A 14904-nucleotide genomic window follows, 5' to 3' on the forward strand; every position below is an offset into this window, starting at 1 on the left:
ACCACAGACAGACCCTGACCTCGACCCTAATCTCGACTCTGACCTCGACCCTAATCTCGACTCTGACCTCGACCCTAACCTCGACTCTGACCTTGCCCCTGACCTTAACCCTAACTCAGACCTCAACCCTAATCTCGACTCTGACCTCGACCCTAATCTCGACTCTGACCTCGACCCTAATCTCGACTCTGACCTTGCCCCTGACCTTAACCCTAACTCTGACCTTGCCCCTAATCTCGACTCTGACCTTGCCCCTAATCTCGACTCTGACCTCGACCCTAACCTTAACCCTAACTCTGACCTTGCCCCTAATCTCGACTCTGATCTCGACCCGAACCTCGACCTTAACCCTAACCTCGACTCTGACCATGCCCCTGACCTTGACCCTAATCTCGACTCTGATCTCGACCCGAACCTCGACCTTAACCCTAACCTCGACTCTGACCTTGCCCCTGACCTTAACCCTAACTCTGACCTTGACCCTAATCTCGACTCTGATCTCGACCCAAACCTCGACCTTAACCCTAACCTCGACTCTGACCTTGCCCCTGACCTTAACCCTAACTCTGACCTTGCCCCTAATCTCCACTCTGACCTTGCCCCTAATCTCCACTCTGATCTCGACCCTAATCTCCACTCTGATCTCGACCCTAATCTCGACCCTAATCTCGACTCTGATCTCGACCCTAACCTCGACCCTAACCTCAAACCTGACCTCAACCCTAATCTCGACTCTGACCTTAACCCTAATCTCCACTCTGATCTCGACCCTAATCTCGACTCTGATCTCGACCCTAATCTCGACTCTGATCTCGACCCTAACCTCGACCCTAACCTCAAACCTGACCTCAACCCTAATCTCGACTCTGACCTTAACCCTAACCTTAACCCTGACCTCGACTCTGACCTTAACCCTAACCTCAACCCTGACCTCGACTCTATCCTTAACCCTAACCTCGATCTCAACCCTATCCTCAGCCCTAACCTCGACCCCGACCTCTACCCTAATCTCAACCCTGACCTCTACCCTAACCCCCACCGCCCCTCCCCTCCTCCGTCATTGGCCGACACAGATCGCTCCTCCCAGACCGACCCGCAAGACTTCGCCTTCCTCTGGCGTCTCGACCACAATCGTCGCGACAACCCAACCGTGGCCGCGGGATACCACTTTCCCCCTAACACCCTCGCCATTCTCCACGGCAACCCTTCCCGTTTCCTCCCAGAGGTCTCGGCGGCGGTCTCGGCGGGCGTTGCGGTTCACCCCTCCGGCCAGCGCGTGGTGCCGTACCGTGTGACGCACGAGAAGGGGAGCCAGGTGGAGGAGAGGGAGCTGGAGGAGGGCCGGACCAGACAGCAGAACCTCGTCATTCTCAGGCGCCATTTTAAACTGGTCAACAGACACACTCTGGAGGACCTCTATGACAAGTGTCAGCAGGTCGGGGTGTTTGCTGTTTATTATTATTGTTGTTGTTGTTGTTGTTGTTTATTTTGTGTTGGTGTTTATTGTGTGTTGTTGTTATTATTATTGTTTGTTGTGTGTTGTTGTTTATTGTGTGGTGTTATTGTTGTTTATTGTGTGGTGTTGTTTATTGTGTGTTGTTGTTTATTGTGTGTTGTTGTTTATTGTGTGGTGTTATTGTTGTTTATTGTGTGGTGTTGTTTATTGTGTGGTGTTGTTTATTGTGTGTTGTTGTTTATTGTGTGTTGTTGTTTATTGTGTGGTGTTATTGTTGTTTATTGTGTGGTGTTGTTGTTTATTGTGTGTTGTTGTTTATTGTGTGGTGTTGTTTATTGTGTGGTGTTGTTTATTGTGTGGTGGTGTTGTTATTATTGTTGTTTATTGTGTGTTGTTGTGTTGGCTGAGGCTCTATCTGTGTAAAGGAAGAAAGCCTTGTCTGAGCCAGAGCAGCCTATTTCCTGTTTCCCTATTGGTTCCTGCCCTATTTCCTCTTTCCCTATTGGCTCCTGCCCTATTTCCTCTTTCCCTATTGGTTCCTGCCCTATTTCCTGTTTCCCTATTGGTTTCTGCCCTATTTCCTGTTTCCCTATTGGTTCCTGCCCTATTTCCTGTTTCCCTATTGGTTCCTGCCCTATTTCCTCTTTCCCTATTGGTTCCTGCCCTATTTCCTCTTTCCCTATTGGTTCCTGCCCTATTTCCTCTTTCCCTATTGGTTCCTGCCCTATTTCCTCTTTCCCTATTGGATCCTGCCCTATTTCCTGTTTCCCTATTGGTTCCTGCCCTATTTCCTGTTTCCCTATTGGTTCCTGCCCTATTTCCTCTTTCCCTATTGGTTTCTGCCCTATTTCCTCTTTCCCTATTGGTTCCTGCCCTATTTCCTCTTTCCCTATTGGTTTCTGCCCTATTTCCTCTTGCCCTATTGGCTCTTGCACTATTTCCTCTTGCCCTATTTCCTCTTTCCCTATTTCCTCTTGCCCTATTTCCTCTTGCCCTATTCCCCCGTCCCCTATATAGCAAGGTGAGGCAGTAGGGCCCCGTCCCCTATATAGCAAGGTGAGGCCGTAGGGCCCCGTCCCCTATATAGCAAGGTGAGGCAGTAGGGTCCTGTCCCCTATATAGCAAGGTGAGGCAGTAGGGACCCGTCCCCTATATAGCAAGGTGAGGCAGTAGGGACCCGTCCCCTATATAGCAAGGTGAGGCAGTAGGGACCCGTTCCCTATATAGTAAGGTGAGGCAGTAGGGACCCGTCCCCTATATAGCAAGGTGAGGCAGTAGGGACCCGTCCCCTATATAGCAAGGTGAGGCAGTAGGGCCCCGTCCCCTATATAGCAAGGTGAGGCAGTAGGGCCTCGTCCCCTATATGGGGAGGCAGTAGGGTCCCGTCCCCTATATAGCAAGGTGAGGCAGTAGGGACCCGTCCCCTATATAGCAAGGTGAGGCAGTAGTGCCAGTCCCCTATATGGGGAGGCAGTAGGGCCCCGTTCCCTATATAGTAAGGTGAGGCAGTAGGGACCCGTCCCCTATATAGCAAGGTGAGGCAGTAGGGCCCCGTCCCCTATATAGCAAGGTGAGGCAGTAGGGCCCCGTCCCCTATATAGCAAGGTGAGGCAGTAGGGCCACGTCCCCTATATAGCAAGGTGAGGCAGTAGGGTCCCGTCCCCTATATGGTGAGGCAGTAGGGTCCCGTCCCCTATATGGTGAGGCAGTAGGGCCCCGTCCCCTATATGGTGAGGCAGTAGGGCCCCGTCCCCTATATAGCAAGGTGAGGCAGTAGGGCCCCGTCCCCTATATGGTGAGGCAGTAGGGCCCCGTCCCCTATATGGTGAGGCAGTAGGGCCCCGTCCCCTATATAGCAAGGCGAGGCAGTAATGCCCCGTTCCCTATATGGTGAGGCAGTAGGGTCCTGTCCCCTATATGGGGAGGCAGTAGGGCCCCGTTCCCTATATAGCAAGGTGAGGCAGTAGGGCCCCGTCCCCTATATAGCAAGGTGAGGCAGTAGGGCCCCGTCCCCTATATAGCAAGGTGAGGCAGTAGGGACCCGTCCCCTATATAGCAAGGTGAGGCAGTAGGGCCCCGTCCCCTATATAGCAAGGCGAGGCAGTAGGGCCCCGTCCCCTATATAGGGAGGCCGTAGGGATCTGTCGCCTATATAGCAAGGTGAGGCCGTAGGGCCCCGTCCCCTATATAGCAAGGCAGTAGGGCCCCGTCCCCTATATAGCAAGGTGAGGCAGTAGGGCCCCGTCCCCTATATAACGAGGCCGTAGTGCCCCGTCCCCTATATAGCGAGGCAGTAGGGCCCCGTCCCCTATATAACGAGGCAGTAGGGCCCCATCCCTATATAGCAAGGCGAGGCAGTAGGGCCCCGTCCCCTATGTGGGGAGGCAGTAGTGCCCCGTCCCCTATGTGGGGAGGCAGTAGTGCCCCGTCCCCTATGTGGGGAGGCAGTAGGGCCCCGTCCCCTATGTGGGGAGGCAGTAGGGCCCCGTCCCCTATGTGGCGAGGCAGTAGGGCCCCGTCCCCTATGTGGGGAGGCAGTAGGGCCCCGTCCCTATATGTGGGGAGGCAGTAGGGCCCCGTCCCCTATGTGGGGAGGCAGTAGGGCCCCGTCCCCTATGTGGCGAGGCAGTAGGGCCCCGTCCCCTATGTGGGGAGGCAGTAGGGCCCCGTCCCCTATGTGGCGCGGCAGTAGGGCCCCGTCCCCTATGTGGCGAGGCAGTAGGGCCCCGTCCCCTATGTGGGGAGGCAGTAGGGCCCCGTCCCCTATGTGGCGCGGCAGTAGGGCCCCGTCCCTATGTGGCGCGGCAGTAGGGCCCCGTCCCCTATGTGGCGCGGCAGTAGGGCCCCGTCCCCTATGTGGCGAGGCAGTAGGGCCCCGTCCCCTATGTGGCGCGGCAGTAGGGCCCCGTCCCCTATGTGGCGAGGCAGTAGGGCCCCGTCCCCTATGTGGCGAGGCAGTAGGGCCCCGTCCCCTATGTGGCGCGGCAGTAGGGCCCCGTCCCCTATATAGCGAACCAGTAGGTTCCCGTCCCCTATATAGCGAGGCCATCCTAAATTTATTTTGAATATGTCATTGGTTCCTCCCTCCCTCAGGATCTGGAGTGGACCAGTAATCTGTTGCTAGACTCTGGAGAGAGACTGTTCCTCGAGGAAGAGGATGATGATGAAGAAGAGGGTGATGAAGATCTGGACATGGCCGTAGGTGTGGGGCTGGAGGAGAGGACAGAGAGGCGGGTTACGCCCCCAGGAGAGCAGGCTTCGGCCTCCAGCGGTTCTGGTAGTGAGGCGGATGTTGTATTGGGAAGAAGGGAGGAGGAAGAGGAGGCGTGGAGGACAGGAGGGGGCGTGGACGAAGGGTTAGGGGGGGTTAGTGGACTGAACCATCCGGTGTGTGGGGGCGGGGGCGGCTCAGAGGAACATAACACCCCCTTGGGAGAGTCCACTCGTCTGGAGCACAGACCACCAGGAAGAGATGCGGCGGAGCAGGAAGTGGTTCGGGACTCGGAGGGCGGAGCTGGCGCAGAGCAGTGGGAGAAATGGGAGAGGGAGGAAGAGGAGGGAGACGAGGAGCTGTATTGCATAGACGAGGTGACCCAGTCGCTCCTCGCCCAGCTGGAGGAGATGGAGAGGAGAGAGGAGGAGGAGGAGAGGAAAGGGAGGATGGAGAAGGAGAAGAGGAGGGACAGACTCGTGGACATCCAGAGTGTTGAACTGAAGCTGCCTACAGAACTGGCTCTGCAGCTGGTTGAGCTGTTTGGCCCTGTCCTACCAGGTAACACACACACACACCACTGACCCATGTAACACACACACACACCACTGACCCATGTAACACACACACACACCACTGACCCATGTAACACACACACACACCACTGACCCATGTAACAAAAAACACACACACACCACTGACCCATATAACACACACACACACCACTGACCCATGTAACACACACCACTGACCCATGTAACACACACACACACCACTGACCCATGTAACACACACACACACACACCCCACTGACCCAGGTAACACACACACACACACCCCACTGACCCAGGTAACACACACACACACACCACTGACCCAGGTAACACATACACACCACTGACCCAGGTAACACACACACACACCACTGACCCATGTAACACACACACACACACACCACTGACCCAGGTAACACACACACACACCCCACTGACCCAGGTAACACACACACACACACCACTGACCCAGGTAACACATACACACCACTGACCCAGGTAACACACACACACACCACTGACCCATGTAACACACACACACACACACCACTGACCCAGGTAACACACACACACACATACACACCTCTGACCCAGGTAACACACACACACACACACCACTGACCCAGGTAACACACACACACACACACACACACACACACACACCACTGACCCAGGTGACACACACACACACACCACTGACCCAGGTAACACACACACACACACACACACCACTGACCCAGGTAACACACACACACACACACCACTGACCCATGTAACACACACACACACACACACACACACACACACACACACACACACACACACACACCACTGACCCAGGTGACACACACACACACACACCACTGACCCAGGTGACACACACACACACACACACACCACTGACCCAGGTGACACACACACACACACCACTGACCCAGGTAACACACACACACACACCACTGACCCAGGTAACACACACACACACACACACACACACACACACACACACACCACTGACCCAGGTAACACACACACACACACACACACACACCACTGACCCAGGTAACACACACACACACACCACTGACCCAGGTAACACACACACACACACCACTGACCCAGGTAACACACACACACACACCCCACTGACCCAGGTAACACACACACCCCACTGACCCAGGTAACACACACACACACCCCAAACACACTCCCTCAGCTCTCCTGTGCTTGGTTGCCAGGTGTGTGTTCTCCTGATGACTACTCTGTGAGGATGGACCTCAACATGGCCAGACTGCTGCACCAGAAATGGAAGGACACTGTCCAGGTGTGTGTTACCTGAGTCAGGTGGGGTGTGTGTGTGTTACCTGGGTGGGGTGGGTGTGTTACCTGGGTCAGGTGGGGTGTGTGTGTGTGTGTTACCTGGGTCAGGTGGGGTGTGTGTTACCTGGGTCAGGTGGGGTGTGTGTTACCTGGGTCAGGTGGGTGTGTGTGTGTGTTACCTGGGTCAGGTGGGGTGTGTGTGTGTTACCTGGGTCAGGGTGGGGTGTGTGTTACCTGGGTCAGGTGGGGGGGTGTGTGTGTTACCTGGGTCAGGTGGGGTGTGTGTGTGTTACCTGGGTCGGTGGGGGGTGTTAACTGGGTCAGTGGGGGGTGTGTTACCTGCGTCAGGTGGGGTGTGTGTGTGTTACCTGGGTCGGTGGGGGGTGTGTGTGTGTTACCTGGGTCGGTGGGGGGTGTGTTAACTGGGTCAGTGGGGTGTGTGTGTTACCTGGGTCAGTGGTGTGTGTGTGTGTGTGTGTTACCTGGGTCAGGTGGGGGGTGTGTTACCTGGGTCAGCTGGGGTGTGTGTGTGTTACCTGGGTCAGGTGGGGTGTGTGTGTGTGTTACCTGGGTCAGTGTGTGTGTGTGTGTGTGTGTGTGTCACCTGGGTCAGTGGTGTGTGTGTGTGTGTGTGTTACATGGGTCAGTGGTGTGTGTGTGTGTGTGTGTTACCTGGGTCAGTGGTGTGTGTGTGTGTTACCTGGGTCAGTGGGGTGTGTGTGTGTTACATGGGTCAGTGGTGTGTGTTTGTGTGTGGTGTGTGTGTGTGTGTGTGTTACCTGGGTCAGTGGTGTGTTTGTGTGTGTGTGTTACCTGGGTCAGTGGTGTGTGTGTGTGTGTGTGTTACCTGGGTCAGTGGTGTGTGTGTGTGTGTTACCTGGGTCAGCGGTGTGTGTGTGTGTGTTACATGGGTCAGTGGGTGTGTGTGTGTGTGTGTGTGTGTGTTACCTGGGTGAGTGGTGTGTGTGTGTTACCTGGGTCGGTGTGTGTGTGTGTTACATGGGTCGGTGTGTGTGTGTGTTACATGGGTCAGTGGTGTGTGTGTGTGTTACCTGGGTCAGTGGTGTGTGTGTGTGTGTGTTACCTGGGTCAGTGGGGGTGTGTGTGTGTGTTACCTGGGTCAGTGGTGTGTGTGTGTGTGTGTTACCTGGGTCAGTGGTGTGTGTGTGTGTGTGTTACCTGGGTCAGTGGGGGTGTGTGTGTGTGTTACCTGGGTCAGTGGTGTGTGTGTGTTACCTGGGTCAGTGGTGTGTGTGTGCGTGTGTTACCTGGGTCAGTGGGGGGGGGTGTGTTACCTGGGTCAGTGGTGTGTGTGTGTTACCTGGGTCAGTGGTGTGTGTGTTTGTGTGTGTGTGTTACATGGGTCAGTGGTGTGTGTGTGTGTGTGTTACCTGGGTCGGTGTGTGTGTGTGTGTGTTACATGGGTCAGTGGTGTGTGTGTGTGTGTTACCTGGGTCAGTGGTGTGTGTGTGTTACCTGGGTCGGTGTGTGTGTGTGTGTGTGTGTGTGTGTGTGTGTGTGTGTGTGTTACATGGGTCAGTGGTGTGTGTGTGTTACATGGGTCAGTGGTGTGTGTGTGTGTGTGTTACATGGGTCAGTGGAGTGTGTGTGTGTGTGTGTGTGTTTTAAGTCTGCGGTTGTCTTTCTAGGAGAAGCAGAGACAAGCAGCACTCTCCTACCATCTACTACAAGAGAGTGAGTACACACACACACACACACACACACACACACCACTGACCCATGTAACACACACACACCACTGACCCATGTAACACACACACACCACTGACCCATGTAACACACACACACACCACTAACCCAGGCAACACACACACACACACACACCACTGACCCAGGTAACACATACACACACACACACACACACACACACACACACACACATAATATAGTTTTGTGTCTTACTGTAATATAATATAGATTTGTGTCTTACTGTAATATAATATAGTTTTGTGTCTTACTGTAATATAATATAGTTTTGTGTCTTACTGTAATATAATATAGATTTGTGTCTTACTGTAATATAATATAGTTTTGTGTCTTACTGTAATATAATAGAGATTTGTGTCTTACTGTAATATAATATAGTTTTGTGTCTTACTGTAATATAATATAGATTTGTGTCTTACTGTAATATAATATAGTTTTGTGTCTTACTGTAATATAATATAGATTTGCTGATACATCATCCGTGTAGAATTGATACATGTTAATCTTTCGCAAGTTACAGTTTGTTTTAAAGATCCAAAAAACTACAAAACTACGGGTAAACTAAAACGTCATTACCCATGTTTTCCTGTTCTATCCTGCTCTACTTCCTGGTTTACCAGGCTCTGTCCACTGGGGCGAATCACAGACGGCCAAAACCGGGCTCAGGGACGGGTCACGCCCAGCTCACTTCCTGATTGGTCCAGACGGCTTTGCGTCTCCGAGCGGCCAATCGGAGGCTCGGGATGAGTTGCCAATCCTGGACCACTGGAGTGTGTCCCGCCCTCATGTCTCTCTCAGAGACATCATGACTGAAGAGCGGGCTCTACAGGAGAACATGGAGAGGGTAACACACACACACACACACACACACACACACACACACACACACACACACACCCTTTCACCTTCTGGCATCACCCTTTCACCTTCTGATTTGACCTGTCTCTCTCTCCTCCTCAGTCTGGTCCAGGTGGTGTTAACAGGAGAGATGGAGACTCAGCTCTCTGACCTGTCTCTCTCCTCCTCAGTCTGGTCCAGGTGGTGTTAACAGGAGAGATGGAGACTCAGCTCTCTGACCTGTCTCTCTCCTCCTCAGTCTGGTCCAGGTGGTGTTAACAGGAGAGATGGAGACTCAGCTCTCTGACCTGTCTCTCTCCTCCTCAGTCTGGTCCAGGTGGTGTTAACAGGAGAGATGGAGACTCAGCTCTCTGACCTGTCTCTCTCCTCCTCAGTCTGGTCCAGGTGGTGTTAACAGGAGAGATGGAGACTCAGCTCTCTGACCTGTCTGTCTCTCTCCTCCTCAGTCTGGTCCAGGTGGTGTTAACAGGAGAGATGGAGACTCAGCTCTCTGACCTGTCTCTCTCCTCCTCAGTCTGGTCCAGGTGGTGTTAACAGGAGAGATGGAGACTCAGCTCTCTGACCTGTCTCTCTCTCCTCCTCAGTCTGGTCCAGGTGGTGTTAACAGGAGAGATGGAGACTCAGCTCTCTGACCTGTCTCTCTCTCCTCCTCAGTCTGGTCCAGGTGGTGTTAACAGGAGAGATGGAGACTCAGCTCTCTGACCTGTCTCTCTCTCTCCTCCTCAGTCTGGTCCAGGTGGTGTTAACAGGAGAGATGGAGACTCAGCTCTCTGACCTGTCTCTCTCTCCTCCTCAGTCTGGTCCAGGTGGTGTTAACAGGAGAGATGGAGACTCAGCTCTCTGACCTGTCTCTCTCTCCTCCTCAGTCTGGTCCAGGTGGTGTTAACAGGAGAGATGGAGACTCAGCTCTCTGACCTGTCTCTCTCTCTCCTCCTCAGTCTGGTCCAGGTGGTGTTAACAGGAGAGATGGAGACTCAGCTCTCTGACCTGTCTCTCTCTCCTCCTCAGTCTGGTCCAGGTGGTGTTAACAGGAGAGATGGAGACTCAGCTCTCTGACCTGTCTCTCTCTCCTCCTCAGTCTGGTCCAGGTGGTGTTAACAGGAGAGATGGAGACTCAGCTCTCTGACCTGTCTCTCTCCTCCTCAGTCTGGTCCAGGTGGTGTTAACCGGAGAGATGGAGACTCAGCTCTCTGACCTGTCTCTCTCTCCTCCTCAGTCTGGTCCAGGTGGTGTTAACAGGAGAGATGGAGACTCAGTTCTCTGACCTGTCTCTCTCCTCCTCAGTCTGGTCCAGGTGGTGTTAACAGGAGAGATGGAGACTCAGTTCTCTGACCTGTCTCTCTCCTCCTCAGTCTGGTCCAGGTGGTGTTAACAGGAGAGATGGAGACTCAGCTCTCTGACCTGTCTCTCTCTCCTCCTCAGTCTGGTCCAGGTGGTGTTAACAGGAGAGATGGAGACTCAGCTCTCTGACCTGTCTCTCTCTCCTCCTCAGTCTGGTCCAGGTGGTGTTAACAGGAGAGATGGAGACTCAGCTCTCTGACCTGTCTCTCTCTCCTCCTCAGTCTGGTCCAGGTGGTGTTAACAGGAGAGATGGAGACTCAGCTCTCTGACCTGTCTCTCTCTCCTCCTCAGTCTGGTCCAGGTGGTGTTAACAGGAGAGATGGAGACTCAGCTCTCTGACCTGTCTCTCTCTCCTCCTCAGTCTGGTCCAGGTGGTGTTAACAGGAGAGATGGAGACTCAGCTCTCTGACCTGTCTCTCTCTCCTCCTCAGTCTGGTCCAGGTGGTGTTAACAGGAGAGATGGAGACTCAGCTCTCTGACCTGTCTCTCTCTCCTCCTCAGTCTGGTCCAGGTGGTGTTAACAGGAGAGATGGAGACTCAGCTCTCTGACCTGTCTCTCTCTCCTCCTCAGTCTGGTCCAGGTGGTGTTAACAGGAGAGATGGAGACTCAGCTCTCTGACCTGTCTCTCTCTCCTCCTCAGTCTGGTCCAGGTGGTGTTAACAGGAGAGATGGAGACTCAGCTCTCTGACCTGTCTCTCTCTCTCCTCCTCAGTCTGGTCCAGGTGGTGTTAACAGGAGAGATGGAGACTCAGCTCTCTGACCTGTCTCTCTCTCCTCCTCAGTCTGGTCCAGGTGGTGTTAACAGGAGAGATGGAGACTCAGCTCTCTGACCTGTCTCTCTCTCCTCCTCAGTCTGGTCCAGGTGGTGTTAACAGGAGAGATGGAGACTCAGCTCTCTGACCTGTCTCTCTCTCCTCCTCAGTCTGGTCCAGGTGGTGTTAACAGGAGAGATGGAGACTCAGCTCTCTGACCTGTCTCTCTCTCCTCCTCAGTCTGGTCCAGGTGGTGTTAACAGGAGAGATGGAGACTCAGCTCTCTGACCTGTCTGTCTCTCTCCTCCTCAGTCTGGTCCAGGTGGTGTTAACCGGAGAGATGGAGACTCAGCTCTCTGACCTGTCTGTCTCTCTCCTCCTCAGTCTGGTCCAGGTGGTGTTAACAGGAGAGATGGAGACTCAGCTCTCTGACCTGTCTCTCTCCTCCTCAGTCTGGTCCAGGTGGTGTTAACAGGAGAGATGGAGACTCAGCTCTCTGACCTGTCTCTCTCTCCTCCTCAGTCTGGTCCAGGTGGTGTTAACAGTAGAGATGGAGACTCAGCTCTCTGACCTGTCTCTCTCCTCCTCAGTCTGGTCCAGGTGGTGTTAACAGGAGAGATGGAGCTGCCATGATGAAAGAGTCTCAGCTGTTTGACCTGTTTCCCAGCATGGACAGACACTTCCTACAGGACATCTTCAGAGACCACAAGTTAATACACACACACACACACACACACACACACACACACACACACACACACACACACAGAGTTACAGTACACGGTTACAGTACACACACACACACACACACACACACACACACACACACACACACACACACACACACACACACACACACACACAGAGTTACAGTACACGGTTACAGTACACAGAGACACACACACACACACACACACACACACACACACACACACACACACACACACACACACAGAGTTACAGTACACGGTTACAGTACACAGAGACACACACACACACACACACACACAGTTACAGTCCACAGAGACACACACACACAGTTACAGTCCACAGAGACAGACACACACACACACAGAGTTACAGTACACAGACACACACACACACACACACACACAGAGTTACAGTACACAGAGACACACACACACACAGTTACAGACACACACACACACACAGTTGCAGTCCACAGAGACACACACACACAGTTACAGACACACACACACACACACACACACACACACACACACACACAGTTGCAGTCCACAGAGACACACACACACAGTTACAGACACACACACACACACACATACACACAGTTACAGTCCACACACACAAACTTAAATCGGGGTAGGGGTGTGTTAGTGTTTCATATATAAATAGTAGTAGCTAATATGTGTGTGTGTGTGTGTGTGTGTGTGTGTGTGTGTGTGTGTGTGTGTGTGTAGTTACTGTCTGGTGCAGACAGAGCAGTTTCTGAGGTCTATGTTGGACGAGGGCCCTGTGAGGAACGTTGTGGCCCCAGAGCACACCCCCCGTACTCAGAGCAAGGATCGAGACAAGGTACACACACACCCCTTGTACTCACAACAAGGATCGAGACAAGGTACACACCAGCCATCGCTCACCTGCCTCCCCTTCCAAGCATCACTCACCTGCCTCCCCTTCCAAGCATCACTCACCTGCCTCACTCACCTGCCTCCCCTTCCAAGCATCACTCACCTGCCTCTCCTTCCAAGCATCACTCACCTGCCTCCCCTTCCAGGCATCTCTCACCTGCCTCCCCTTCCAAGCATCACTCACCTGCCTCTCCTTCCATGCATTACTCAACTGCCTCCCCTTCCAGGCATCTCTCACCTGCCTCCCCTTCCAGTCATCTCTCACCTGCCTCCCCCTCCAGGCATCACTCACCTGCCTCCCCTTCCAAGCATCACTCACCTGCCTCCCCTTCCAGGCATCACTCACCTGCCTCCCCTTCCAGGCATCACTCACCTTCCTCCCCTTCCAAGCATCACTCACCTGCTTCCCCTTCCAGGCATCTCTCACCTGCCTCCCCTTCCAGGCATCTCTCACCTGCCTCCCCTTCCAGGCATCACACAACTCATTTATTCACGATGGAGAGGTGGATTCAGACCCTGGTCGGTGTTCTGTTGTTGATGGAGACCCTGGTCGGTGTTCTGTTGTTGATGGAGACCCTGGTCGGTGTTCTGTTGTTGATTCAGACCCTGGTCGGTGTTCTGTTGTTGATGGAGAGGTGGATTCAGACCCTGGTCGGTGTTCTGTTGTTGATGGAGACCCTGGTCGGTGTTCTGTTGTTGATGGAGACCCTGGTCGGTGTTCTGTTGTTGATTCAGCCCCTGGTCGGTGTTCTGTTGTTGATGGAGACCATGGTCTGTGTTCTGTTGTTGATTCAGACCCTGGTCGGTGTTCTGTTGTTGATGGAGACCCTGGTCAGTGTTCTGTTGTTGATGGAGACCCTGGTCGGTGTTCTGTTGTTGATTCAGACCCTGGTCGGTGTTCTGTTGTTGATTCAGACCCTGGTCTGTGTTCTGTTGTTGATTCAGACCCTGGTCGGTGTTCTGTTGTTGATTCAGACCCTGGTCGGTTATCTGTTGTTGATGGAGACCCTGGTCGGTGTTCTGTTGTTGATTCAGACCCTGGTCTGTGTTCTGTTGTTGTTTCAGACCCTGGTCGGTGTTCTGTTGTTGATGGAGAGGTGGATTCAGACCCTGGTCGGTGTTCTGTTGTTGATTCAGACCCTGGTCGGTGTTCTGTTGTTGATTCAGACCCTGGTCGGTATTCTGTTGTTGATTCAGACCCTGGTCGGTATTCTGTTGTTGATTCAGCCCCTGGTCGGTGTTCTGTTGTTGATGGAGACCATGGTCTGTGTTCTGTTGTTGATTCAGACCCTGGTCGGTGTTCTGTTGTTGATGGAGAGGTGGATTCAGACCCTGGTCGGTGTTCTGTTGTTGATGGAGACCCTGGTCAGTGTTCTGTTGTTGATGGAGACCCTGGTCGGTGTTCTGTTGTTGATGGAGAGGTGGATTCAGACCCTGGTCGGTGTTCTGTTGTTGATTCAGACCCTGGTCGGTGTTCTGTTGTTGATGGAGACCCTGGTCGGTGTTCTGTTGTTGATTTAGACCCTGGTCTGTGTTCTGTTGTTGATGGAGAGGTGGATTCAGACCCTGGTCGGTGTTCTGTTGTTGATTCAGACCCTGGTCGGTGTTCTGTTGTTGATGGAGACCCTGGTCGGTGTTCTGTTGTTGACAGAGAGGTGGATGCAGACCCTGGTCGGTGTTCTGTTGTTGATGCAGACCCTGGTCGGTGTTCTGTTGTTGATTCAGACCCTGGTCGGTGTTCTGTTGTTGATTCAGACCCTGGTCGGTGTTCTGTTGTTGATTCAGACCCTGGTCGGTGTTCTGTTGTTGATTCAGACCCTGGTCGGTGTTCTGTTGTTGATTCAGACCCTGGTCGGTGTTCTGTTGTTGATTCAGACCCTGGTCGGTGTTCTGTTGTTGATTCAGACCCTGGTCTGTGTTCTGTTGTTGATTCAGACCCTGGTCAGTGTTCTGTTGTTGATGGAGACCCTGGTCGGTGTTCTGTTGTTGATTCAGCCCCTGGTCGGTGTTCTGTTGTTGATGGAGACCCTGGTCGGTGTTCTGTTGTTGATTCAGACCCTGGTCGGTGTT

General features: G+C 53.2%; 1 protein-coding gene across 1 annotated transcript in view; it reads left to right on the forward strand.

Annotated features, from left to right (window-relative positions):
• LOC135530955 (uncharacterized) overlaps window positions 1-14904 on the forward strand; it is a 97083-nt gene that overhangs the window by 24405 nt on the left and 57774 nt on the right. Inside the window, exons 8-14 of the mRNA XM_064959125.1 lie at window positions 1-1435; window positions 4550-5228; window positions 6460-6545; window positions 8191-8236; window positions 8890-9113; window positions 11812-11930; window positions 12664-12778. The exon at window positions 1-1435 is cut by the window's left edge and continues 454 nt beyond it. Of these exons, the coding sequence (XP_064815197.1) occupies window positions 1-1435; window positions 4550-5228; window positions 6460-6545; window positions 8191-8236; window positions 8890-9113; window positions 11812-11930; window positions 12664-12778 (2704 nt within the window). The remainder of the gene's footprint in view (window positions 1436-4549; window positions 5229-6459; window positions 6546-8190; window positions 8237-8889; window positions 9114-11811; window positions 11931-12663; window positions 12779-14904) is intronic.

This window comes from Oncorhynchus masou, unplaced genomic scaffold (genome assembly GCF_036934945.1).
Source record: "Oncorhynchus masou masou isolate Uvic2021 unplaced genomic scaffold, UVic_Omas_1.1 unplaced_scaffold_1469, whole genome shotgun sequence".
Lineage (NCBI taxonomy): Eukaryota > Metazoa > Chordata > Actinopteri > Salmoniformes > Salmonidae > Oncorhynchus > Oncorhynchus masou.